This window comes from Enhydra lutris, unplaced genomic scaffold (assembly GCF_002288905.1).
Source record: "Enhydra lutris kenyoni isolate GAN:26980312 unplaced genomic scaffold, ASM228890v2 scaffoldscaffold3, whole genome shotgun sequence".
In the NCBI taxonomy this organism is placed as follows: Eukaryota; Metazoa; Chordata; class Mammalia; order Carnivora; family Mustelidae; genus Enhydra; species Enhydra lutris.
In genome coordinates, this window is record NW_019154087.1 from 84,688,397 (window position 1) to 84,716,115 (window position 27,719).

At 54.0% G+C, this 27,719-nt stretch overlaps 1 protein-coding gene across 3 annotated transcripts in view; it reads right to left on the reverse strand.

Annotated features, from left to right (window-relative positions):
- LOC111157406 (Rho related BTB domain containing 2) overlaps positions 1-15,984 on the reverse strand; it is a 19,698-nt gene extending 3,714 nt beyond the window's left edge. Inside the window, exons 1-9 of one of the 3 annotated variants that reach the window (XM_022518788.1) lie at positions 15,559-15,984; positions 11,304-11,505; positions 10,485-10,588; positions 9,778-9,963; positions 8,132-9,150; positions 7,714-7,832; positions 5,133-5,283; positions 1,384-1,472; positions 289-394 (exon numbers count right to left, since the gene is read on the reverse strand). In XM_022518788.1, the coding sequence (XP_022374496.1) occupies positions 289-394; positions 1,384-1,472; positions 5,133-5,283; positions 7,714-7,832; positions 8,132-9,150; positions 9,778-9,963; positions 10,485-10,588; positions 11,304-11,495 (1,966 nt within the window). In that variant the 5' untranslated portion in view covers positions 11,496-11,505; positions 15,559-15,984. Of the gene's footprint in view, positions 1-288; positions 395-1,383; positions 1,473-5,132; positions 5,284-7,713; positions 7,833-8,131; positions 9,151-9,777; positions 9,964-10,484; positions 10,589-11,303; positions 11,511-15,558 lie in introns of those variants that run through there. The other 2 variants (XM_022518794.1, XM_022518802.1) reach the window with 2 other exon arrangements.
- Between the last annotated feature and the right edge of the window lie 11,735 nt (positions 15,985-27,719).

Genomic DNA, 27,719 nt, shown 5'->3' on the forward strand with positions numbered 1-27,719 from the left:
ACTCCCACCCCCGGAAAAAAAAAAAAAAAGATACCAGGAGTCCAACACCTTCTTGTACTTGTGAGAAACAGACACCCAGAGAGGTAAAGTGGATCACCTGAGGTCCCCAGCTGCCCTGCTGTTTTCCCGGGATCCCCTCCGTTTGGCCTGATACACCTTTGCCAGCTGCTCACCCCACCCAAGAGCTCAAGTACAGCCCCAGGATCTCCAGCCGCTTCTGGACGCCCTGTAGCATGGGGGGCAGGGGGGTGGTGGGGAGCACGGGCAGGTCTTGCAGGAGATGCTCACCTGGGGACATGGCCTTCATGTCTCGGGGGAACTTGCGGCACACGTTGTTGTAGTTGGTGCAGATGTGGTGAAGACACCAGTCGGCCAACTGGTATGCACAGTGGAACTGGGGACAGAGAGAAGGGCACCTCTGCTGGAGGCCCGGGGTGTGGGGTCTGCACGGAAACCCACAGCTGTCCGCAGAGCCAAAGCTTTTGTGCAGAGGGGCAAAGCCCCGCAGCTGTAATGAGCCCATCTCAGGAGGCAAACCCACACAAAAGCGTGAGAAAACCCTGAATTTGCTCCCTGCCCCACCAACGCCACTGTCACGTCACTGCGGTCCTGTCCCCAGCACCAACAGAAACCCACAGATGTGTGTGGTGCCTTCCATCTGTGTCTGTCCTCCTTAGATCCCCACCACCAGATGTCCTCCTCCACCCGCCAGGCAGCCGGCACGGAGGGGCAGACAGCCAGGCTTAGCGAGCCCACTTCCCCAGCCGCGTCTGCGTGCCTCAAAGCCACAACGTCTGCTTCAGAAGCTGGCTTCTGGGGGCAGAATTCTGCACTTGGAGGGCCGTGTGGGACGCGTTGCTTGTCTGCTTGGGAATAAGGAAGTGGGCAGCTCCTTTTAGATGAAGAGTCCTCAATGACCTCAGGCATGCTGCAACCACGTTTACACTCAACACTGGGCTTCTGTCCCCTGCCCTACGGTCCTACGATGCCTCAAGACCTTCCCACAATGGCCAGCCTCTCCTCTCGGCGTGAGATGGGCCCTGCTTAATCCGGGAACCAAGTCTAACAGCAGGCTCCCTTCCTACCCACCACCTGCCAGCCTTCGTCAGTCACTACCAGTGGGCAGACAGGGCCCAGAGTCAAGAATGCTGGAGAGAGCAGTGCCTGGGTGGCTTAGATGGTTAAGCATCTGCCTTCAGCTCAGGTCATGATCCAGGTCCTGGGATCGAGCCCCACGTCCGGCTCCCAGCTCAGTGGGGAGTCTGTTTCCTCCCTCAACTCTGCCTGTGCTCTTTCTGTCTCTCTCTTTCTCAAATGAATAAATAAAAATATTAAAAAAAAAAAGAAAGAATGCTGGCGAGAGGCGTTCCCTTGCCATCATACCTGAGCCAGTTCTAGGAACACGAGGACGTCCCCGTCAATGTCCACCATCATCTGCGTTGCTTCCATCAGCCCGGTCACTGTGTACTGCTCTGTGACACACACAGTCAGGAATCAGCTGAAGAGTCACATGAATGGACATGCCCTCACCTATCCCTCCAGCCGGGCTCCACTGCAGGGCAGAGAGAGAGAGGAGGGCCAGTGGCAAGTCCCAGCAGGCCAGGAAAGCCCACACGTGACTCAAGTCTGCTCCACCAGTGGGGAAACTGGGATTACAGCAGGACTTTCCCAGTAGAGTGGGGATGGGAAGCGGAGGTAGATATTAGTTAGAACCACGTAGGAGAACTGTTCCGTGCATTCGCTGTACCCAGTGGTCTGGTATATGGAGGGTGAAAGCCCTAGGCAGAACCAGCCGTTGGTACTGACGGGAGAGGGTTTAACTCGGGATTGCTGAGAACTGTGAATTACAACTATGGAGTGAGTCTAGCTATTTGTGTTCATTGAAATTTGACCACAAATTGTGAACAAACCTTACATTTTATTTTAAAACATTTACATTAAAGAAGTAAACGCTTTTAATCCTGAAGTTTGATTGTATCAGTATAAACTCATGAGGCATTTTATCTTCACGGGGGCGCCCGGGTGGCTCAGTCGGTTAAGCATCTGACTCTTGATTTTGGCTCAGGTCATGATCTCAGGGTCGTGAGATCGAGCTCCGCGTCAGTCTCTGCACTGGGGATGGAACCTGCTTAAGATTTTTCTCTCTTCCTCTCCTTCTGCCCCCCACCTAATGTGCTCTCTCTCTCTCTCCCTCTCAAATAAACAAACTAAAATCTATTTCCCAGCTCCAGAAACAATACAGTAGTAATGTGCATCCCTAGTGCTCAGATTATAGCCTTGAAATACCATGCCCAACTATAAGAAACAGACTTCTTAGAGAAGTGACTAATTCGAGGTTTGGGGCAGATGTATAAAATGAACCAGGAAATTAAAAAAAAAAGAACCAGGAACATCTTATTATACCACATAACCAGAAAGCTCACTCTGGTGCCAGCTTGAAGAGACTCCTGCTGGCAAAAGGTGCAGTGTGGTATTTCAGTTTCAAGGAAGATGACTGTGATTATTTGAAACCAATTGAGTATGTTTGTAGTAATACTTAAAAGCAAAAACTAATCGGGCACCCTCAAAGGGTGAAGGGAAAAAAATGAATCTCAAAAACCAGTAAATGAAAGGATACAACCAAGCATTCATCCGCTCTTCCTATACGAACCGTACCACTGGGTAAGCAAAGTCAGGTGAGGGGAAGCTGCTCTTTTTCAGAGTAGTCCAAAAGATAAGGAATGACCGAATTGGAATATTATCACTTTATGCCTCATAAACCAATGGATCCAGGCAATGATGCTCAGTGGCTGCTAACATCACAAAAAGATCACAAAAAGAGACCGGGCTTCTGGATGAAAACCAGAAATGGGGCGCCTGGCTGGTTCAGTTGGTGGAGCACATGACCCCTGATCTCGGGGTTGTGAGTTAAAGACCCACACTGGGTATAGAGATTACTTAAAAATAAAATCTTAAAACAAAACAGAACTGGAATAACCTAAGAAGTAGTTTGAGCAAAAGAAAATTGAATATGAATCTGATCTAGCCTCTAGATCCAACGGCCAATCAGAGAAAAATCTAGATTTTTCTGGAACATCAATGGGTTTTTTTCCAATAGATAAATTGCAAGGGGAAAAAAGTTTTAATGGACAAGCACTTTTAGATTAGAAGAAATTTAAAAGGCTTTTAAAAAATAAGACCATGTTATGGTGTTTAAGGATTCACACACAGAAGATAAAACTATAAGGAACACAAAGTGAGGCCAATAAAAAGTCTACCTGACAAAGGAGTAATAGGCAAAGTGTTCCTCCTGAGGATGGGGAAGGACCTCTGATTGGCGGGGACAGGCAGAGGGCTTCTGCTATGGCTGGCAAGGTGCCAGCTCCTGATCTGGGACTTCGACTCTGTAATAATTCGTAAAGCTGAACATATGCTTCCTGCACTGGCACTCTATTGAACAATGAACAAGTTTTAAGCTTGAATCAATAACTTCATAGAAAGCCTATCTCCCAAAACTTAGAGCATCACCAATTATACCATGCTCAGCATTTCCTGCCGATCCTTGACAAGGTACGTGCACGACCTATGTCTGCGTGCTTCGTAGTACGGATGGACCGTTGCCCAGGAAAAGTCCTTCAGTGGGTATTTTCTATAAGCTTCTCCACACAGCGGCGCAGCTGAACATTTGTGACAGCTGACTTGTTTCTGATCACCCACTGTGATAAAGCAAACTTACAGAAACATCTTTATATGTATTTTGCCTTTGGGTCATTTGTTTGGAGACAGTCTTTCAAAAGTTGAACTAGTTGGTCCAAGAGTTTGGAAGCTGTCTGTGCTCTGTGAAGAACACACCACCTTCCAGAGGCAGCTCTGGTGGACATACAGTTTCAGCTGTGATCTCTAGAAGCCTCTCTCTTGCTCCCTACCCTAAAGCCCTCTGTGTCTCCAACTAGGGCCCCTGGACTCTCTCTGTAGGCTCAGCTCTTCACATTCAAATTCTGATCAATGATTTCTTCAATCTTCCTATGACCAAGCCCCAACTTAAAACTAATTTCTTGGGGTGCCTGGGTGGATCCATCGTTAAGTGTCTGCCTTCGACTCAGGTCGTGATCTCAGGGTTCTGGGGTGGAGCCCTGCGTCGGGCTCTCTGCTCAGCGGAGAGCCTGCTTCCCCCTCTCTCTCTCTGCCTGCCTCTGCCTACTTGTGATCTCTCTCTCTCTGTCAAAAAAAAAAAAAAATCCTTAAAGACAAAAACAAATAAACAACTAATTTCTCATCATGGTATTGCTGTTTTCCTCCTATGTGAGTCCCAGTCTTGATCATGGGTCTGGAGCCCCAGCAGCTCTCATGCTAGGTCTTTCACTGAATCCCAACTCAGTATCTAAGGCCCTGCTCTATGTGCCCTGACCTGCCCAAGAACACAGACCCCGATATCAACAGCAGCACGGGGACCAGCACCAACACCATGCAAAGACCAATTCCAACATCAATGGGAGCCTTTTGCCTGCCCGCGTCGCTAGTCCCAGACTCCCTTCATCTGGATGGCACCATTCTTCTTCTCCGGCCGCTTGGGCCCCTGACCTGCCCCTCCTTGCCTGCTGCTTGGTTTCCCTGTGGCTTCGGGTCCTGCTCCTCCCCAGGGCCTCTGCAGGTGGCCCGATCTAAAAGCTGCCTTCCGCCTCTCACCCTCTCCCGGGCTTTTCAAGGACCTAGGAGTGATGTTTAGTGTCTGCTTTTGGAAGAAGAAAGAAGCAGAGCAGAAGGAAGAGGAGGAAGAGGAAAGAAGGCAGAGGAGGAGGAGGAGAACCAAAGGGGAGCAAGGAGAACGGCGTTCAATTCCTCTCAACTTCAGCTCGCCCCACTGCGGCCAAGCAGACAGAACACCAGCGCTGTCGTCTACTGGAGACCGCTCTTTGGGGCTCAGAGCCCTTTGCGGAGAGCCTATCACGTGACACCATCCTGCCTCTCACATGCGCTTCTTTACGTCTCTGTCCTCACCCAAACCCCAGTGCTCATCGACGTATTTCCCTTTATGTCGACATCGTCCCAGCTGTTTGCAGCCTGTCCCCTGGAGGGAGGCAGGTGAGAGGAGACATCAGGACCTCGGGGAGGTGGGTTTCCTGGGCTTCTCCCCGAGAGGGGTCCCCGTGTACCTGTGAGGGCAACCAGGTGTGGCAGGCAGAGGCGGTTGGCCAGGATGATGAGCTTCATGTCGTCCAGGTCGGGGCTGGAGGTGAACATGCCCGTGTAGAGGTACTCCAGCACGGCCCTCATGCAGCTCTTGCTCGTGTACGGGAACACCACCTGCAGGGAAGGGAGACACAAGGCCCCAGGAAGGCCCAGCTGCACGGAAGGACGAGCTCAGGCTGGGGAAACTCAAAACGACCCCCACCCTCTCGCTGGCTCCCCCGGATGGGCAGCTGTCCCTGAGCTGCCCTTGTACCAGCTCCGAAGGCCCCCCGAGGCCTGTCTCCCAAGGCAAAACCTACACCAAGCCCGTGTGCTGACCACCCCAGTCAGCGGCACTCTGACATTTCAAAAGGATGTTTTTCAGGGCGCCTGGGTGGCTCAGTGGGTAGAGCGTCAGACTCTCAAGTTCGGCTGAAGTCGTGATCTCAGTGTCGTGAGATCGGGCTCCATGCTCGCTCAGTGGGGAGTTTGCTGGAGACTCTCTCCCTCTCCCTCTGCTCCTCCCCAGGTTCACTGTGTGCACTCCCTCTCCCTCTCTCTCTCTAAATAAATACATCTTTAATAAATAAATCAAAGGACCTGGATTCTCACTGGCATGCTTCCAAAGCCGTGCTGGCTTGCAAGGTGTCTCAAGGAGTGCTTCCTGCCCCCTAAACCCACCCTGGGGCCCCCTCCTGGCCTTGCAGAGGGCAGTGCAAGAGGGCTATGAAGGAGCAAAGCCAACCCCAGCTGGCTTCTCCCTGGCTGCCTGCAGCTGCTGCTCTGGGCCCCCGGGATCTCTTCTGAGCAGTTCTGCAACAGAAACTGCTTTCTCATCAGACACGAGTCTCTCCGGGCTGCATGGGAGTCATCTGGAGCTTGAAGGCTGCTTCTATGGTACCGAGAAGTGCCTAGGGCAAGCCAGCCCCTCGGGCTCCGGGGAGCGCCTCGTCTCACACTCACAGAAGCCAAATCCACTCATGCTTTCAGGATCAGAGACCAGCTCATAGCTCAGCCCTCCACTGAGCCTTCCGGAAGGACTTTGTTCCCAGAAATCTTAAGAAACTGTTATTCTAAGGGCACCTGGGTGACTCAGTGGGTTAAGCCTCTGCCTTAGGCTCAGGTCATGATCTCAGGGTCCCGGGATCGAGTCCTGCATGGAGCGGCGGAGCATCTCTGCTCAGCAGGAAGCCTACTTCCCTCTCTCTGCCTGCCTACTTGTGATCTCTCTCTGTCAAATAAATAAAAATCTAAAAAAAAAAAAAAGAAAAAAGAAACTGTTATTCTATGTCACAGGAGGCTGTCCTGTGTTGTTTGTCCTCCCATCTTTCCCTCAAGTGTTTGGTGAGCTCTTACTAACGGACCAGCATGGAGTGGGGCTGGGGAGAGGTGGGGAGGAGAGGAATCCCAGACCAGGTGAGGAAACAGTGTGTGGACCCTCAGAACCTCAGGCAGTTGCACAAAGTTGGACCTTGGGAACTGTGAGGCTGACCGCGGACAACCAACAATATAGGAGTTCAAGGAAAAGGGACAAAACAAGGGCCTCAGCCTGAGCTACCCTGCTCGGCCGCGAGAAGGGAAAGGACAGAACAGAGTGAAAGAATATTTCTAAGGATGCACTGACATGCCCCTTCCAGCTCCGAGTTTCCAGTCTAGTCTCAGTGCCTGAGAAAGTGGCCGAAACAGTGACAGAACAGTCGGGCTGGAGCAGCGCTGATTAGAGAGAAAGGTGAATGAAGCATTTTTTTTTTTAAATTGTCTTCTGCTGCTTTGACATCTGGGGCCATGCTGATCCCATGAGGGGCTGCCCCTCCCAGGGTGAGCCGATCATAGCATTAGGAAAGGGGGCAGTCAGCATGCCTTTCCGTGCAAACAAACCAAACCCAGTCCACACCCCAGCCATCTTCTTTATCAGGCTCCCTCTCTCAGCCACTCTCCCCTGCCCTAGTCACCCCAAGGCCAGGTACCAGACCATTTGGGACAGCCCCAAAGCCTGCTGAAATTATTCAGACTGGCCAGTCCTAAACCTGCTCACCCTGCCTCACTCATTCCTTCACATAGAAAATGCAGTGACGACTCCTGTTCGCTGTTCCCTTTGTTCCCTCTGCCTCCAGACTGACCCTGGTGCTTCCCTGTTTGGCCCCCTATGCCTGAGAGTACAAAAATCTCTCTGCCCAATGGCAATTTTCTCCTGATCTGTGGGCTTCACTGTACCTGATTAATAGTAAGACCTACATTTAAAACAGTGATGGATTCATCCTTCCTCATAAAGTGGGAACACGAAGCCATGTGTAGAAGTTGTGTGTGAGGTGAGATATGAGACAATATATCAAAGTGGCTTTCTACACCATGAAGTGAAGATGTCACTATGATCCCCCCGTCTTGAAATATCATAAGATCCTTGGCTATGGGACCTAGTTCATAAACTTGTCTTGAGTCTGGCACTCCGCGGTGGGCAAGCACGCAGTCAGTGCTGAAGGAAGTACCAGTAAAAATGGCAGATGCCTCAGGTGGGAAGGGTGAAGATCTCTTTCTCCTTCCCACCTGTTTCCCTCCTAGCCTTACCTCCCTGGTGGAACTCTCCACGAATGGTCCCCCAAACATGGCAGCCATCCAGTCACAGCTGGAAATCAACAGGGGCTTATGGGCACTGATGGTGCCATCGTCCAGGATGAAGGTCACATCTGTCAGGGAGAAGAGGCATCCTGTGAGGATGTGGTGAAAGAATGAGGGAGAACCCACCCCAAAGACTGACACTGTGCCCAGATAGCCCACTTCCTTCTGAAGCCGCTCATGGAGAGTGCAACATGACCACGCTCTCAGGCTTGGGGACGAGGCTTCAGGAGCAGGGCCACCGTATCTCCAGGACATCAGCAACTGAGATGACTCAGAATGCTGAGGGGACCGACCTGGACTCTTCCGAAGGCTAATGGGAGGGAAGGGCCCCGCCCTCCGGCAGTCGCTTCCTGAGCACAGTCCATACCTGAAAAGGTGCCTTTTGCCAAGCACTCCTTCACCCGGTTGGTCCGGCGGACATGGAAGGCCTTAGTGATCTCTTGGTTCATGAAGGCCTCGTTGTTGAGAATGTTGGCCACCATCATGCGCAGATCAAAGACCTCAAGAAGTTCGGCAATGTGGGCGATGTGCATGAGGTCACGCTCATTTTCGTCCAGCTCCCCGGTGTACAGGTACTTCAGAACAGCCCGGAAGGGCCCTGGCTGGATGGAGTTGTCCATCTTTACCACCACCATCAGCCGGGACTTGTAGGTCAGAGGATCTTCTGCCATTTCCTCCTGGATGCTCACAAAAGCTCGGCTCCAGGAAGATAGTACCCGGCCCCTCCCAGGCAGATAACCTGTTCCATTGCCACGTAAGATCCCATCGCTGGTGGAGGCACGGAGCCCAGCGGGCCCCGAGCCCCCGCCCTCCTCCACGCTCTCGCATACGTCAAAGCTGGCCGCTCGCAGCAGGAAGTCCCGGCCATGGTGGTGGTGGTGATGGTGGTGGTGGTGATCAGGGTGACCCCGGTGGTCCTCTGGGTGGGGGCCCCCGGGCCCCGAGGGGTCCCCCAGCTCCCCCTCACTCAGGTCCATGAGGAACAGGTCGTAGAACTTGGAGGAGGAGGTGGAGAGGTAGATCTTGTGGGCAAAGATGCGCACCCGCTCCTGCAGCACCAGTATGACATCCGCGCACAGCGGGTCCTCCAGGAGGTGGGCGGGGCACTCCTCGCTGCTGGAGGGGGGGTCGGGCACCACGATGATGGGGGGAGGCGGCTTGGGAGGCAAGAAGGGCGCCTGCAGCAGAGGCCGCTGCACGTTGCGGAGGTGGGATTTCCAGAACTGCAGGTGGCGGCGGGAGATGAGCGCGGCGCGGATGGCATTGTCAAAGACGTCCTTGATGCCAAACTGGGCCACCACGCTGGTCTCATAGTAGGGGATGCCCAGCTCCTTGGCCACCTCCCGACCCTTCTCTGGGGGAAGGATCTCATTGGGCTTGATGGGCCTGGCAGGTTCAAGAAGGAAAACCAAACATGTTGCCGGGGAAGAGAAGAGGGGAGAGGCAGGGAGAGGCAGCTCTCCACAGCCTGCCTGTTCTTCAGGGGAAGGCTCAGGATCTGTCTCTGTCTGATTTCTGCCCTTTCTCCTCTGTTTAGTCAAATCTTACCAGTCCTTTAAGGCCCACTTCCAACCCCTCCTCTTGCAGGAAGCCTTCCGTATTTATGCCAGCCACCCGCCCTCCCCAGCTCAAAGCAGTGGCAGCACCACCTCCCTCTCTGGCAATTAGCATGCAGTGTTCCACGCTGGTTTTTAACACAGCCATATATGGAGTTCATCTTCCAGTGTGTTCATAAGCCCCTTTCATGCAAAGACTACCACCTTTTCTCCTTCCCTCCCATGGTGCTCAGCCCAGGATTGCCCACAAAGGGTACAACAGATGCATGGATGCATGGATGGATGGGTGAATGAATGAATGAGTGGACACTCTTTGGGCCCCCGCATGGCTTGCTTCAAATCAAGGGTGAGGTGTGAGGCCGAGTACACTCTGTCAGGGCTGAACAGGAAGCCATGGAGATGCACCCCCTCCCTCTGTCTTCCTCCTTCCCCCTCCCTTAGCAATGGCACCCCCTACCTAGCCAAGGGTCGCCTGGCCCTATTGACAGCCTCCAGGTCCGCATAGCGCAGGTCCAGCTGGCACCCAACCAAGATGACAGGTGCTCGGGGGCAGAAGTGCTTGATTTCTGGGTACCACATGGTCTTGACATGGTGGAGGGAATTGGGGTTGGCAATGGAGAAGCACAGAACCACCACATCGGATCTGGGGGTGGGAGAGTGGGGTTATAGGCAGGAAAAGCTGGTGGTCAGCTGCCTGCCCTGGGAACAAGGACGAACATACATACCCACCCCACCCTACACTACGTCCCACATCAGTCATAGGCATCCGCTCACAGAACGTATACTAACAGGACCCCTAATTTACAGACCTCTAATTCAGCATTTTAGAGCTTTCGAAAACCCTCCTTTTGACCTCATGGCTATCTTATGGGTTAGAAATCACCACCTTACAATCCATGGCTGAGGAAAATCAATTCAGAACAGTTCCCCTAATTGTGCCTAGTCACAGAGCTGACAGGTAGCAAGGCTGAGAGTCCAACCAGGACTCCTGACTCCAAAGCCAGCTCCTTCCACGGCTCCGGGCTGCCTCCCCGCCACCCTGTCCATGAGGTCTGCCGAGCTGCCTTTTCTGCTCCCTCCATAGAGCTGAAATTTCCCAGCCTTGCTCTTCCCTGGGAAAGCAGGGGAGACCCATCCGCCTGGCTCCCCAAAGGCATTACCCACCTCCCATAAGCAAAGCGACGGTCTTTGTGGTGGTCTCCAAAGGTGTCCCAGAGGCGGAGGGAGACGCTGACATCATCTACCACATCTCTGGAACGTTCCAGCACCTGTGGGGTGTGGCGGGGAGGGAGAGGAGCGGGAATCAGGGGTGATGGTTCTAGGGGCCTCTGCATGTCAGCTCAGGGTAGCGCCGGCTCATCCCTGGGGGTCCCAGACAGCATGGGGGTGGAGGGACAGAGCTGGCTAGGGTCCCGGCAGCTCCCTCTGTGTGCCGTGCCCAGCACGTCCCTGTCTGGGTGCCATCTCTGCAGACCCAACAGCAGGAGTGGGCTCGAAGCTGGCCAGAAGCGAAGAGCCTCAGAGGGGGCAGACTGTCCTGGGGTGGAAGGGATCTCAGGGGGCCTGCCCTGTTCCCCGCTTCATCTGCCTCTGGTTTTGGTATTGGCCAACAGCTTCTTTCTTCCTCTCTGCCCTCATCTCTCCAACACCTCCCCATTACCGGAGGCTGTGATTGCACAAGATGCCTGCCCTAAGCAAAGCCTGGGTCTCAGGCACCAGCTCAGCCATGCAAAACACAAATGGTTTAGGATCCTTCCCCTGGGGTGGAAGGATCCTTCCCCAGGGCTTCCCCTGGGGTGGGGTCCTCTCTTCTGGGGCTCCTTCCTCTTCAGCTGCCCCCACCCCATCCCCAGGGGCCTCCGTGAGTGAGCTCGTGAGCTCGGCACAGGCGGGCTGGCCGTGTTTGCACACACTGAGCTGTGGCTTGGGAAGAAGCCCAAACACACAGGGCGGACCCCCAGCCGAGCGGCCTTGCAGCCTTACCTCCTGGCACACCCGATACTGGTCGATGGCCCAAACCGTGGGCACATGGGTGGCGAGCAGCTGGTACTGGGTGAGGGTAGCATTGCAGGCCCGGGCACAGATGAGCCTGGTCTTGCCCACCGCGTTGTCTCCCACCACAACGCACTTGATGGTCTCTACGTTTGGCCTTTCATAATCCATGTCAGAATCCATTAATTGGGACCTGAGGGAGAGGAGCGTCGTGGTCAGGACAGCTCCACTCACCAGCTCCCCGAGGGCCGGGGCCAGCGGCTCTCCTCAGCCAGCATCTGAGTGGAGAGGGGGCGAAGGGAGTGGGTAGCTTTCCGGGCGCTCGTTCTGCGGGGCCTGAGAAGCTGGGGGCCCATTCAGGCTGCAAGGAGTGGCTGCACCACGTGAACTTCTCGTGGGCCTTCTGTTGCCACCATCCTCCCACCGGACTTCTGGCTGGGGGAGGCCTGTGAGAGATCCCGCGGCAGAATCTGCCCCAGGCCTGTCCCCACTCTCCCAGGAAAAGGACAGCCCGCCTGGGAGGCTCACTCCTCACCCACACTCTCCTCCTCTGGGCAGCAGAACAACAAACAGCTGAGAGATGCAGAGTCCGGGCCAGGTCCCCACCCCTTCCCAGCATGCCGGAGGGCAGGGCCACTTTAAAATTTAATGGACTTGTCAGAGCTGGGGGGCAGCTCTCTTGCCCTCTACCTTTGCTTCCCTCCCTCCCTCCCTGGTGGTGGATTTTCAAGCCCTAGCTTGCCTATGGCTACCCTTCAATGCTAGTGTCCTCTCCCCACCCCCACCCCCAGCCTCCTTCAGGGAGATGCCAGAATTTTTCCTCCCAGTCCCTCTGGAGGCACCAGAGCAGCTCAGGGCATCCCCTCCCCTCCTCTGAGCCAGTCACGCTGCCTGGAGGGCTCACTCAGCTGCAGGCCCAGTTTTGAGATGGCAGTAGAGATAAACAGGCCTGTGACTTACTCACTCCATGGCCAATGGGCCTTCCCGCCCCTACTCAGGCATGCCCTCTAACCATCCTGCATGCAGCCCCAGGGAGAGTGAGATACGCACCCCCCCCCACCCCGCTTCCCCCTTCAGAACTTCCCACTCCTAGGGACGAGGATTCTCAAGCTGAAACCCCCAGAACCCTGGCATTCCTGGAAGGCTGCTCACTCAGTTGGCTGCATGGGTAATGCGGCTGCTAGGGGAAGCAGAGGGTCAGAAGCCGGGGCCTGAATTTCTGGGCAAATGCTTGCCTCAGTTTCCCTCTGTGCTGAGCAGAGAGGGAGTACCCTGTCCACCCACAGAGGGGGATGGCTCAAATGAACAGAGAGTCCTTCTGTAGTTGAAATGTCATGTCAGTGTTTAAAAAGCTGTCACCAGGAAGGGACCCTCAGCTGGAGGGCCAAGGGACTTTCAGGAGCAGTCCCCCGGTGGCATCCTGAAAGAGTTGAGGGGAAGAGGTAGGGGTAGGTGCAAGGCAGACACTGGTAGGGAACTTGGTTTCACCTAGGTCGTGGGCCTGCTCCTGCCCTCACTCCCTGTGTGCATTAAGTCAGCAGGGGGCTGGAGCGGCCCGGAGGACCCCTTCCTAGGCCCAGGAAGGCTGAGCTCCTAAGGGTGCTGGAGTTGCCCTCACTGCTGAGCCATCCAGCCAGAGAGCCAGGGCCACCAGCAGTGCTGAGCAGCTCTGTTCCTGCCGGGCTGTAACTGGATGCCAGCATGCAGGAATGCAGAACTGAAATACCCAAGTAACATGGCAACTGGGATTTGCCGAGTAGGTACATCTTAGCAACCTAAGCAAAAAGTGCAGCAAGGACTTTTCAATGAGACAAGCACCTCCTCTTTTTTGGAATTTTACAGGATCTGAACTCCAAACAACAAGGGGTCTCCTTGCAGCTCCTCCCCCCGTCTCCAGAGCAATTGTCTGCAGGATTCCTCCGGTCTCCTCCATCCTCCTGACCCTCCCTGGAGGGGCATGTCCTAACCACCATCTTGCTTCCTCCCTGCTCTCTCCTGAGCTGAGGACCAGGAACCCCACTTCGATGGCTCCTGGTCTCGAGCCAGGCAACTGGGAAGAAATCACCTGGGCTGTAGTCTCCTATATATGCTGAAGAACAAAACAGTCTCCCCAGTACGAATATGGAGAGCTGGAGGAGAAAGACTATACCCACTGGCCAGTAGAACTTCCTTCTCAAATTCAGATTCGAATGGCCTGTGAGCAGAAGGGGCAATGAGGAGACGGAGGAGGAGGGGCGTCAGTTTGTAAATCCAGGAGCATGTGGACCATGAAGAGAATGCCAGAACACTAGTAGATCAATGCTGCTTCAAAATCAGAGAGTTTATGATTAAAATACCCCTGCACAGCTCATGTGCCTCTGTGTTGAAGGAAGAGAGAGCCAACCAACAAGTAGGAAGGTAACAAACAGTGCCAGGGGTTTGGACAGCAGCCCTGCTGGGGGCTCCTCTGGCTGAGCAGCCCCTTCCCATCCACTCTTCAGTCCTCCACAGCCCTCCCCTGCTTGTCCTTGGACTTCCCTCCCTATTTTTATCATTCTCACCCACTCCACCCCTGTCCCAACCACCTGACTTCAGATCTAGGAAACTTCAGATCTAGGAAAGGGCAAGTCAATTTGCTTCTCTGGGCATCAGTCTGCCCTTCTGGAAAATGGGTTTGAGGGCTTTGGAAGAAAGTTTCCCGAATCTTGGTAAATTTGTGCCAAGAGAGCCTGGGCAGAAAGGAGGTATTTGTCTTCTTATGTAATCTGGTATTATATAATGCTAGATTACATATCTATATATGTAATTCTATCTCTCTTTAAGATACAGCCTGGCCCAATTAAGCCAGCAGACAAAACTCTTTAGTCGAAACAGGCCTGTCTTACACGAGGATCCTGGACTGGAGATAGCGTGCTAAAGCAGGCAGTAATATAATTTTTGCTTTAGAATATTGCTACTTTACTGTATCCTTGCTGATGTATGGTGATACAACCCACTCAATGAGCTTCTCAACTTCCCCTTCCCTTCTGGCACTCTCTCCTTCAATGACTCTAGACTTTTCCGCACAATTGCCTCATCCTCATTCGTTCTGAGCCTCTAGACAAACCTCCAATACACTATGGCTTCCTGGCCATCCTGCCCCGGGAATGACAATCTCCAATTCATTCCTCTCTCTCAGTGATCCCAGAGTCACATAGATGCTCCCTCCCCACCCTGTCCCATGATCCCTGTCCCCCTGTCCACAATCAGCCTCCAGCCCACTGCTCTCCCAGCTCTGTGCACTCAGGCCAGGCCAAAAACCCAGGTGTGCTCAAATTAGCTACAACCCTCAACGGGTACCATTCCCACCCCCACACCCCTACACACACTCTTTGCAGAGCCCAGAAAAGCCCCCTTTCCCTCCCACAGCTGATAGGAGGTTGTTCATCTGTGGCTGCCCTAGTCTGGTTGTCAAGGAAACGACAGAATCTCCCTAGGAGCCTGCTTTGTCTCCTAGCAACCAATATCCCACATCCTGCATCTCACAAAATGCAAAAGAGAGGAATATCCTCAAAATGAAGGTAAAAATCGAGGAGGATGGAGAGGAAAGGGGAATCGGGAAGAAAAGACCAGAGAGGGTGGCTTTTCGCAGGGCTGGCTGACATTGTAATATTGGGGAAGGCGGAGAGATGAATCCCTCCTGCAGATCCAGTGAACCGCAAGGCTCAAAGGGATCTTGAATGATCATATGAACAAAAAATGCAAACCCAAACACACAAAAAGAACCTTCTCAAACATCAACAACACTAAGCATCTCTCCCATAGTTTGCCAGAACTCTGATGCACACACTGCAACGGAGTTGGGTTGAAAGAAATCTCTCCGGAACGGAGAGCAAAACATCCAAATTCCATTGGTTTTCAACAGAAACATTTCCACCACTCTGAACCTTTATTCCTGACACGCTGCTCTGCACACGCACACACACACATGCACACACACACACACACGAAATAAAAATAATTTTAAAAAAATGAGGAAACAGGAGGGCCACGACATGCCAAGGCAATCAAGTCATCTTCCTTTCCCTAGAAAAACCCAGAAAAGGTTAGTCCCCCGCCCCCTGAGACCCCAGCAGCCAAAGCTATAGCCAAGGGGAGAGGGGTGGTGGCGGCTGGGGAAGTCCTCAGAAGGGGCGCAGATGGGGCCGGGGAGGGCACAGGAGGGCGAAGCGGCGCGTTTCCAGGCAGCTTGCAACCCGGCCATAATAGAAATTAATCATTTACTTACACCACTACATGTGACGGGGTAATTTCTAGTGTAAGGAACACATCTCTTCCTGCTAAGCACGCTCATTTTAGTGAAATGTCTGGGGTCACTCCGCGCGTGCAAGTTAGGTCGATGCCGGCGTCGCCGCCGCCGCCGCCGCCGCCGCCGCCGCCGCTGCCGCCGCTGCCGCTGCTGCCGCCGCCGCTGCTACAGGCTCCGGGCCCGGGTCGCGCTAGATCAGAGACTCTGACAGAGCAGCCCAGGCCGGGCGGCTGGCCGGGAGCGGCCGCGCGCGCGGCACTGCAGCCATTGCCTCTTCCGGATTAGCATCTCCCCGCGCCCCGGGCGCCCAATGTCATGGAGGCACGCTGGAGTGGGCTGCGCGCGGCCGCCGACCTCGCGCGGCTGGGCCGCGCCGCCGCCTCGGGTCCTCTGGCTGCGGGGGCTGGAGGCGACGCGCAGTTGGAGAGGAGAGGGGCGAGGCCGCCGCCGCTACGCGCCCGGCCCGCTCCAAAGGCGCGGCCGCGAAGACGCCTAGCGCTGCAGTCCCGGGGACCGCTCGCGACCTCCCGTTTTCATTCACAAAAAAAGGAAAGGGAAAAAAAAAAAAAAAAAAGACAGGGAGGAAGAACGGGGGGCAAAAATCGCACCCAGGCCGGTGGCCGCGACAGGCTCCGCCCACCGCGGAGCTCCGTTGGTGGAAAGGGGTCTGGGGGCGGGGAAGGGGCGGGGAAAGAAGGGGATTGGGCGACCGGCGGGCCCGGCCCCGGCCCCGCCCCGCGGCGCCGCTCACTCCCTCCCGCCCGCCCTCCCTTTCCCCCGCCCGGAGGGACGAAGCTGGGAGGGTCTCGGCTCTCCACCGGTGGTGGGTCTCCTCCCTCTACCTGGCAAGGCGCAAGACCTCGCTGGACTCACACAGGGTTTTCTCCCCTTTCCTCCAGGAGGCTGAGTAAGAACTCCGAGACACATCTTAGCCCTGGAAGGGATGCGAGTTAGGGGAGGAGAACGTGACATATTTTCCTCCCCCCTTAAACCCAGGCCTCCACCCCTGCCCCCCCCGCCCCCCCCGCCCCCTCCCCCGCCGGGGAGAGGAACAGCCTTTTCACACTGGCCCTCCTCTGGCTTGAGAGTTTTCCTGGCACCTGCGGGCCTTCCTTCCTTGATCACCAGCCCTTCAGCTACAACCTGTGCCAGGAGTTTTAGAGTGGGTCACTCTGTCACCTGTACCTTCGCCCATCTAGGCCTTCTCCCCCTCCCTCCCTCTTCAGCAGTCTCTGCTTCCATCCCACACCCGGCCTATTGCCGGCCTATTGCCGCCTGGAGTTTACCAGCATCTTCCGGCCTCTTAAAAGAAATGCTATGAAGACACTAGCCCTGGAGACGGAGTCTAAGACACTTTGGGGCTCCCTGTCTCGATTTACTCCCCTGTAAAACAAAGAGGTTATAAGGGATGACATCTGTAAAGGAGCAGTCCTCAAAAGAAGTTTCCATGTTCAAAGCTACTTTGATTCTGATGATCTTGACTACTGGTAATTACAGTAGCCAGCTCAGTCTGGTTTTATCCGTCTTGTCAATTACCTCTGGACAATTTTTTAAGCCCAGACTGACATGCGTTCCACCTAACCCCCTCAAGCTTGCGCTCTGAGAATGCAAATCCAGCTTAATGCTAGTTTATGCAAAAATATAATTAGGAAGAGAAATGCATTGCCCCCCAAAAGCCAAATAAAAATGAATTTTGTATTCTCTGAAGTACGCTTTCCATCTATGAATGCATGTAATTGGAAGTTGCCCATTAAGGTGCTCGTGATAAATGTGCTTTCTGGCCTGGTCCATGTTCAAGAAGTGCCTGATTAGTGGAGAATGCTTCCCCCACCTCCTTCTGAACCTGCCTAGAGCTGGAAAAGAGATTAGGGATGACTGAGTGTGCCGCTTCACCCTTCTGGTTAGGAATCGGTTTCCATAAGAACAGAATGTATTGGTTTGAATACATGCATGGGGGAAAAAAGGACAGGTGTGTCCTTCCCACATATTTGGTATTGAAGAGCCTCAGCCTATCCTCTGTGTGCCACAGGTCACTGCCCCAGAGAGAACCATAGCATGACATCTCTGCATGGGTGTGCCAGGAGGTCATAGCCTCTCCCACTGATACCCAGTTGCCCCCAGCCAGCTCCAGAGCCCTCGACTGTTGGCTTCAACTTTCACACAACCCAGCAGCGGGGATGGCCCCAGGACAGCACAAAGCAGGAAAACAGAACTGCCCCAAATCGTGGGGCTTCCAGGTCTACTTCTATGGAGTCTCTGGGGAAAGAGCCAGCTCAGCCTGCGAAACTCACTGCCCAACCAGGCTGCACTGTTGGGGTTCAAAGGTGTAAGTTTGGCAAAATGAAGTTGCACCCCCTGCTCACATTGGGTAAACTGTCTCAGACAGAGAGAGCCAGGTGCTCCGCTTGGGGACAACAACTTAATTCCCAGTGACGCTTTTGGCACACAATCCTTTTTCAGCTTTTCTTCAAACCAGAGTTCTTCCTGATCACATCACCTCTCAGGCATTCCCAGTCAGAGCCTCTCTTCCCTCAGAAAAGCCTTCTCGTGATTCCTCCTTCCCAGTGATGTAAACCCCTTGAACCTCTTCCCAAAAGGCACCCCTTCCAATGATGCCCATATCTACTCTCGTCAAGGACATCATGAGCTGCCACTTTCCTGAAGACTGTGAGCAGGAGGTCTCGTCTGGGGAGAAAACTCTCCAACCCGGTCCTCAAGAGAGCACCTATGTGGCAGGTTCGCGCAGCCAGCACCACAAGCCCTCCTCTCCCTGATCTCGAAGGCTCCTGCCCAGTGCCGCCCAAGCTATGCAGACCTCTCTCAGTGTGTCCTCCTCCAACCTGCACATTCCATTTGTTTCACACATGATTCCAGCTTATCTCCTCTTGGCAGGTTCCTAATCTCTCTTTTCTCTACCCTTGACCAAGCCCACCCCACAAACCTTCCGACACAAAACCCTGCCCCTCTCCCCTAGGAGAGCAACATGTGGTCTGGGACACGTGGCATTGCCACGCTGTGCCTGGTACCAGCTGAGAGCAGAAGCAGAAGTATCTCAAAATGCAGAGCTCTGTCAGGGTGAAGGAGCCAAATCTGGAAAGTCTAGAATCTCTCAGCCTCCAGGTCTAGGACTCAAGGGGCACCACCAGGTCTTCATAAGAGAACCCTTCTGGGCCTTTTCTCAAACAGTTCTGTCAGAACATTGCTCTTCCCACCCCTTCACCTGGGGTGAAGATAATGCTTATTCATCCTTCAAGTCTCAGCCTAGATGTCACTTCTTCCAGGAAGCCCACCAGGAATACCCCATACAAAATTGGCAAGGTTCCCTGCCCTTCTTTTGTGCACCCCTAATAATACCAATCACCCTGCTCTGTCATTGGGTCTCTCTCTTCTTCACAGTCCTGAGAACTGTTTAGGGAAGGGACCATGCTTAGTTGACTTTCCTTCTTCCTGGTCTGGCAACCAGTACTCAACGGGAGCTCAATAAACGCTTGATGGATGAATGAATGTTTGGGTGGGGATCTTGGGGAGGAGGGAATTGACACCACCCAGTGGCTACTCACATGCTGTCCAGAGAGGTCTTCCACAGGCTGTACCGGCCTTGTCTTTGGCTTGCCATGGCTCTGTGTTCTCTCCAGGTTCCCATGGGGCTGGACAGAAGTGAATGGGGCAGGGCAGGAGAAGACAGTGAGAGAAGGAATAAACACACTGTGAGTTACCCAAAGATATGCCACCAGCTCAGTCAGCCCAAACAGAGGGTCTGCTCAGGGCAAGAGCGTGGCTCCTGCTGCCCAGGCCCACAGGGCTGAAATGCTCAGCCTGGAGGCCAAGACAGAGTCCACCTTAGGGAGTCAAGGGGCTCCTTAAGGGTCAAGAACCATGCTGCAGGCATTTGCACCTTTCTGAACTTGATAATTTGAAAAGAGCAGTCATTGTTCCATCAGGAGGCCTGGATTCTGTCCTCACCAAGGTGGGTGACAGTGGGCAATTCTCTCTCCTCTCTGGGCCTGTTTTCTCCTGTACAAGGGTGGGGTCCAGCTTATCCAGCACAATATCTACTCTGGGTTTCTAGCATGGAAGGCCTATATTTTATTGGCCATCCTTTTCACTGAAGAAGCTCCTGATCCAAACTAGACCCAGCAGAAGATGAGTGGATGGCCACCAAGGCTGAGAATGGAAGAAGGAAATATCTGGGGGCAGAGTGGGAAGGGATTAGAAACATAGTAAGAGGCAGAGATCCCCATCTTTAGCTTCCTTAAAAGGTTAATCACAGTCTTGGGACCAGTTCAACCAAAGAAAATTTTAGAACTTCAGGAGAGAGGGAATGATGAAGGAAGGGCTTGAAGAGGCCTGGTGGATTCCTCTGGAATCAGTTGATACTAGGTAATGAAAGGGTAATGGAGGGGCATCTCTGTGACAAGCCTCCAGGGACAGGGGACAATGAGGCAGAAGAAAGCCAAGGCAAGAGCAGCCCCACACCACCCCCTCAAGCCCAGTGGGCAGGGATGTGGACAACAAGAGCCCCAAGAGCCCGGAGTAAAAAGAAACCAAAACAGAGGAGCAGCCATTGCAGTAATTGGCACCAACCTCAGTTCTAGTCTCAACTCCACCAGGAACTGGCTGTGTGACTTCGGGCAAGGAACCTAATCTTTCTGGTCTTCCATTGGGATAATAACACGACTTGCCTGAAGACAGGGGGTGACCAGATGATCTTCTCATGACTGCTTCCTGGGCCGAGATCAGAGACGGTATGATCCCTCTCAGTCTTCCTTCTTTTCTGCCTTTCTCCCCCTCGTGGACTTATGCCCACTGGGTCAAGGGGGACCCATCTCCCATCTGTGCCCCGGCCACCTGGGCTGCCTATGGCGAGCAGTCAGCACAGAGGGTGCGGAGTTCTGACAGTCTGACCTACCAGGGTTGGAAAATCCCATGCCCACCTTGGCCCTGGTGCCCCGTGAGTAAATGAACAAGCCGGTGAGACAGTGAAAGGAGAGCAAATGAGAATTCTGCCTGGGATCTTCAAAGCCCAGCCGGCCCCCTTGCAGCCTTCCTACACCACACTGCGGGGGCTGGCGGGGTGGCTCAAAGCAGAAGCTGAAGACGCCACTCCTGGTCTGGCCTGGCCAGGCTGTCGCCGGCCCCTGCTGGCAGAGATCTGAGCATGCAGACCCCTCTGCCCAATCACCCAAGCCCCACCACCACCCTGGCCCTGCCTCCTCGGGAGCCACAGTGAGCTGGGGCCTCCATGCAGAGGCCCTGCAGTCTCTCTTTGCTCAGCAGAGATACCCAAGTGCTTTTTGGCTTGTATCTTTTAAGAGCGGCAGGTACCACCACCATTAATGCCACAGGGGAGATGCATGATCCCCCACCCCAAGTCTCCTGGGCTGTTACTTCCCAGGACAGTACACTAGGAGCCGCCATGAGGAAGGCCTCCTGCAGAAAGAAGCTACACAGTATTACTTCTGCCGGGCTTTGTAGACGGAAACATTACAAGCCGGGGGCAAAAATGCATCCCCTTGGCCAGTGCATCCAAGGCCCAAGATCCTTCACTTCAGGCAAGCTGCAGACCTTCTGAGAGAGGACAGGCTCGTTCCTGGAGCCCCGCAGAGCTGCAAGTGAGAAGCTCAGAGGAGGCTGATCACCCCAAAATAGACTTGTTTTTTTTTCACAACTTTTTCATGAGGCCTTGGCATCTCTTGCAAGCACGGAAAAAAAATAGCCTGAACTGTTAACAAATAAAGATTATAAAAAGCCCCAACTGTTCCCCATGGCTTTCCATGTGGCTGCGGTGTTCTAGAGGGGGCAGGGAGGAGGCTGAGAGGGAGGCCTGGGGAGATGTGTGTCCAGCAGTCCCCAGTCCCCTTTCCTCTGACCCACTGTTCCCCCTTGGTGGCTGGTCCTGCTAGAGCTCGTAGGGGTAATAATCCATGTTAGGGATGGGAAAGATTTTTGCTGACCCGCAGAGGTGGTCCACTGTTGAGTGTGTATTACTGTTTACTGCTTCCAGATAAAGGAATGCAGGGCATGGGACCGGGAATCTTAAAAACTGAGACAGGGACAGGGTTTGTTTGGTAAACATTTAGCGGCCTCAGTGTTCTTGTCAAGGTCAGCTTAGTCTGAACTTGGACCCTGCCTTCAGCATTGCCGCATGGCAGTAACCAGACGCGAGTTTCAGGCTGTAGCTGCTTTGGGCCCAGGTTAGAGGATTGTGTGGGGCTTCCCAGGAAGGGGCCTGGCCCTCACCTGCACTCCGGGTTCCCCTTGCAGGGCTCTAGGCCAGACCCTGCAGAGCACCCTGCACCCCTTTGCTCTAGCCCCGGAGCCTTTTTGATACTCGGACCTCCAACAATACGATAACGGAAGGGATGCAAAAGGCGCTGGAGCACATTCTGGAACAGGGTTCCCATCCCCTCGGGGTTCTCAGGAAAATCAGGTGGTTGACCTGGATGATATCTAAGGAGCCTTGGACCCTGACTTCTTATAACCAGAGGAAGAGAGCTCCCCCAGCTCCCGAAGCTCCACATCCTCCACAAAGTCTGGGATCATCCACAGACCTGCTCCATCCACCATTAAGGCCCCCTTTCTCGTCTCCTTCTTTCTTCCTTACCTCTCGTTCTCCCTTTCCTTAGCCACTCCCCTTCCCCGATTCTTCCCTCTCCTTTCCTCTACCTCCTGGGCAGAGAGATCTAGAAAAATATCTGCGCATGGCTCTGGCTTGGTCCAAGGGAGGGGGGCGGCTGGCAGGCAGAACTTTCCTGAAGTGGTGAGGGACCAACAGGACAAGTCTGTGGACTTCTCTGGACCTGAAACTCCTCCCTTAGGCTCCAAACAGCACCAGTCAGTAGCCAGCTCCCCGGGGAGATTCAGCCCCTCTTAGGGTCAGGGTACTGCACACAGAATCCAGGGCCCCCAGTCTCAGGAGGCGAGGCCATTCCCAGATTACTGGACCCCCAGGGCAAGGCACAAAGTGAGGCAGACAGAGGGTAGAGGAGCTGGTCGCTCAGGGTTGGAAGCTTCTCACAGAACAGGTCAGTCCTCTAGCAAGCCAGCCTGTGGCACTGGTCCCCCGGCACAGTGGCTGGATCAGCAAGGTGCTGTTACTCAGGCTCTTAGAAACTCAGTCTGGGCACCTCAAAGGCCACACAATGCACACCTCCAGTTTGTTGGGTGGTTTGAGGCTTACCATGTGCCCGGAGAAGCTCACCCCTGTTCATCCCACCTTTCTCCCAACCCACCCTCTTCTTTCTCCTAGGTGACATGTGCTGAGCTGCCTGGGAGCTTGAGCCCATGGGTGCAATCCTGGGGCTGGAGGAACACCCCCCGAAAGGAGAACATCCTTGCATCACCGTCTCCACAGCCTGAGAGGGAAGCCTGGGAGCAGCAGAGCGGTTCACAGCTGTCCCAACCACTATCCTGTACAGGCGGAACTGGGACCGCGGGGCCACAGGCCTGAGAGGACTCAGAGCATGGACCACACTCCGCCTCTCCGGGACCTGCGTCCCCAACAGCCTGGCTGGGCCAAAGGCATGCAACCGGTCCATGCGATCCCAGGCACATCGCTTACTTGCCCCCTGAGACCCTGGGGAAGAAATGAGGCTTGTTTGCTCAGTCATTCATTTCCCTTGTGTTTTGCATATCACAGACATGTGAAACTCCTACTAGTGCCCAACACTGTGCTAGAGATGATGGCGAGTCTTAAAATAGTGATGCCATCCCCATCATCCAGAAGCTTCAACCTCATCATCATAATCATCATTTATCAGAAGCCTGTTATATGTCTGGTATTGGGCTAATGTCCTGCTTCATTTACACTTCAGAACAACCCTCTGAAGAGGGGCTCTGATGCCTGCTGGGCAGGTGGGGAAACTTCAAGAAGCCACATGACTTGCTACTGTCACAAAGTGGGCAGGCCCGAGCCTCTCAGAGGAGATGGCACTGTCCCTTGGCCTCCTCCAACCTTGGGCACCGATTTTAGAGCTTTAATGTATTGTTCTGAATTCATACAAAATGACTCTTTATCAGGGAAACCCGATGGTGCAGACTACGGCATGTGCCAAGTCACACGGGGAGTCTGTGGCTGTGTGGGCTCTAGGGCTGGGGCCCCTTCCCCAGCCTCGGTCTCTGTGGGCTTCAGTTTACTCGTGAGTGAGACCAGTTGGTGCTGGTGACCCCTGCCGGTTTTGAAATTCTGACCATGTGAGGTTATCATGCGACATGTTTTCTGCCATCAGGGAGGGTCGCTATAGGGAGACAGATGGCAGAGAAGCAGGAATGGCTTGTATCCCTCCCAGCCCCCACTAACCCTGCAACCCCAGCCTCAGAAGAAGTGGAGAATGTGGAAAAGTTTTCATGCCCCGAGGAATAGGCTTTTAACTCAGTTGATGGGAGATACACACACACACACACACATCCCGTCAATGTCAGAGAAATGGACAGGTCTTAACAGCTGGAGAAAAAGAAGTATGCCCTGGAAGTGGAGGCACAAGGAGGAGACAGAATTAGAGCACAGGGCAAAGGTCACCCAGAAATAGGGACAGCTAAAGCCTTAAACAGTCACTTCACAGGGCCCCTCAGCTGGTCTGACTCCATGGGCAGGGCTGTGCCTTTCACCTTGGCTACAACCCACAGCCACCCACCTCTCAGCATCTGCCCCTTGTGTGAGTGACCTAGCAGGACATCCTCGGGCCCCAAGAAGCCTCAGTGTCAGCCTTGTCCCTTCCGAAAGGAGGTGACAGCAGGCTAGCTGGGAGCTCTCTGCTGCCCTGAAAGGCATTTTGCTTCTGCTAGCCTGAGTTCTTGGCCAGGTGCGACTAGAAAGACGTGCCCAGTTGGGTGGGAGGGAGCAAGAGAGGGTGAGGATTAGAGTTAGGGATGCTGATCCATTTCTTTTTGGAGAAACAGATCTTCCTGCTGCCAGGATCAGGTGGCTCCTGGAGTGGGGAGGGACATCGAGGGGCTGTGCAGGGTCCCGGAGTGAGGGGTAAGGAGAAGCCAGGTGCAGGAAAACAGGCAGAGCCGAGCTATCTGCAGAACCGGCAGGGGCCAATGCGGCTGGAGAAGGGCAGAGGCAGAACTGGCATGGGGGCTGAGCTGGTCCCAGAAGCACAGGGTGCCGCTGCACTCCACCCTGGTCCCTGGCCGCTGATTGGGTAGGATGAAAAGGGCTCTTGGAGGAGAGAACCCCGCTCCCCTTCCCTCCTGGTGAGATTCCAAGGAGAGAGTGGAATCCAGGCCTGCCCTGGCTCTTGGTCCCTGTAGATGCTGCCCCTTGACACTCCCATTGCATGTGGAACTGCCCCTCACCCCCACAGCAACACACGCAGTTTCTGCCTTGGGACTGGCTGCTTTGCATTGCTGGTCCACAGTCAAGGGGTTGCTGCGCCCTGATGGGTAAGACCCCTAGTTCCTTAACGTGCCTTCCCCGGCTTTCACGTCTCCCTCCTTCTCAGGAGATCACATTCTGAGAACTGCTCGTTGTCCTGGGTTCTGGAAGCGACAGGGTCCTTGAGGACGGGTAGAGCAGCCAAAGCTGGAGCTCCTCATTTTCCCCCTAGGCACAGAGAAAGGGTCCCAGGGGGTAGTCTCAGGATGGCAGGGCCTGGGTCATAGACTTACCTGCTGTCTTCCCTCTGGGGCCCAGCTGGCCGGTCACTGCTCCCTGTCTGGAAGCAATGTCCTAGGCCAGGTCAGGGGAGGGAATGCGTGAGGAACAATACACAGATTTAAGGGCTGGGATCCCAAGCCCCGGCCTATGGGGAGCCAGGTAAGTGTCATGGTTACTGTATCCAGGGGTGGGACTAGCAGGCCAGCCTCCAGGTCAGTTGCCTCCACGTCCAGGTCTGTGCAAAGCCCAGAGATAAGCCACTTGGGCCGGAGGCCCAACTCCCAGCTTTGGACAGGTGAGCATTCTTGGTATCTGGGCCCAGCCCCTGGCCCCTAAGGGCCTTTTTTTGTCTGCCCTCGGGCTCTCATTCTGACTTCAGTCTTGGCCTCTCCCCGTCGCTGGTGACTCACATTGCTTTGGAATTTCACTCACTGGCTCTTTCTGACGCACATCCTGGGAGCCTGGCCTAGAGCCAGGGAACAGCAGGGTGGCTCCAGCCCCGCCCGGGATTAATTTTGGCAATCTGAGCTGGAAGCTCCACGGAGGCAAGCAAGGCTGGAGAAGCGAGATGGGAGTTGGGGAGTGTTGCCGGACAGGAAGCCTTTCTTCCTGCTTCTGCTCCTTTGCACTCAGGTAGGAAATAAACAAGGGGAAAGCTATAAGCTTGTAGCGGTCAGACATTACCTGTCTGGCCAGCCAGGACACTCGAGAAGATTGAGCAACTGAATTCAAAACCTAGCCTGGCCACTGTGCTCCTTGAATTGATTTCTGGACCTCAGTTTACCCTCTTGTAAGTCTTAAAAGTTAGAGATCCCTCCGTGTGAACACCAAGAACAGTGGCCTTGAACTCGGTTGATGTAGCCTACATATCTCTCGCAATGGCTTGGACTCTGTTATCTCCCTGTTTTGAGTATGATGTGAGGGACTGGTGCGGGCTGGGGCTGAGGAGAGGGACAGGGGAGTTGACATGACAGTGCACCGGGCTGGGATACGTTCTGCCCTCACCCCGACTTGTCCCTATCAGATGCCTCAGCAGGGAAGGGAGAGGATGCCCACGGCCTTCGGCCTTCGCCTCACTTAACTCCCTTGGGACCCTGGCCGTGCTTCGGGAGCCCTCAGGGGCCCCCTGGGTTTTGCGTGCTATCCTCACTCCTCCAGAAGCAGCTTGCTTTTCCCATCTCTTCCCCAGACTGTTCTCCACCTGTCATCTTCCCCAGCTGCCCAGGGCTCAAGGATTCACAGTCCCAGCCCTACCCCTTCCAGCTCCTCTGTTAGGTAAAGGGCTCTGTGCCAGTCTGAGCGGCTGACCCCTGGGAGCACCTGCACGGGGCAGGGCTGGGGGACACCCTCAGTGTATTCAGGAAACAAAGCCCTCAGCCCCATTGTCTAGCCCTGAAGAGTGACTGTGAAGAGTGACTGCGGTGAAAAGAACCATGGGCCAGTTTCACGGGAGTTGGCCCCCCACGGTGGAGATGTCCTCACTCCTTCCCCTCTGGGGTCTGGTGGATGCCCTACTTATTGCTAGGATAAATCTGGTCTGTAGGGGGCGCTAGAGAAGCATACTTTGGGCACTCCTCCCCTTCTCCCTCTTAGCCACACTGGGGGGACCATGATCATTTGGGAAGAGGTAGAGAAGTAAAGGGGATAGTCAAGGAGATGAGTCTGTGCCTTGATACCCATACCAATGATTATAATCAGGGCTTTTTTTTTTTTCTTTCAAATTAAAAAAGCACTGTTAATAAGGCAATACATCATGGCCAGGTAGGTTTAAGAGTTTGGAAACTTGAGTCAGATTGAGTTCAAAGCAAAGGAGTTTCACTTACAGGTTTTGGGTATCCCACATATTTCCTTCTGTCGTCATTAATATTTTTAGGTGATATAATATCTGGTCCATGAAAGTATTACACATATCCAAGTCATAAAACATTAATAATAAGGACCCGAACAACAGTGAATGCCTCACTGGACTTAAAAAGTGTGACACAAGCAACACACAGCATGGCTGAAGCCACGTGTGTGGGAATCCTCTTTTCCATCTCTAACCTCTCGACGCAGGGACCCTAGTTGGCATCGGGCGTTCGTCATTTCCCTGAAGATTTAAAGTATTTTCTATCACGTTGTGCGGACCTCCCTAAATAATATACTGTTTAGGTTTGCTTGTTTTTAAGCTTCGAGAAATGACATTATACTGTATGTGCATCGTCTTGCTAGACTTGTTTCTTCTCATCTTTGTGCTACTAAGATCGGGCCACTGTGCTGTGTGTGGCCGGGGTGCCATATCTGCAGAGCCGTGGGGTTCCCAGAGCCACAGTGGGTTATTCTGCCTGACAGTCTTCGCTAGCATGAAAACTGCCCCTTTGAATGTTCTCGTGCTTGTCCAAGGACACATGTTGAAACATTTCTCACTGGGTAAACACCCAGAAATGGAATTGCTGGGTTACAGGGTAAGTGCCTGCTCCAATTTGACAAGATTGCACTGAAGGATTTTCCAAAGTGGCTGGAGCCCCCCCCCCCACCCCCCCCCGCAGTGAAGGAGGAT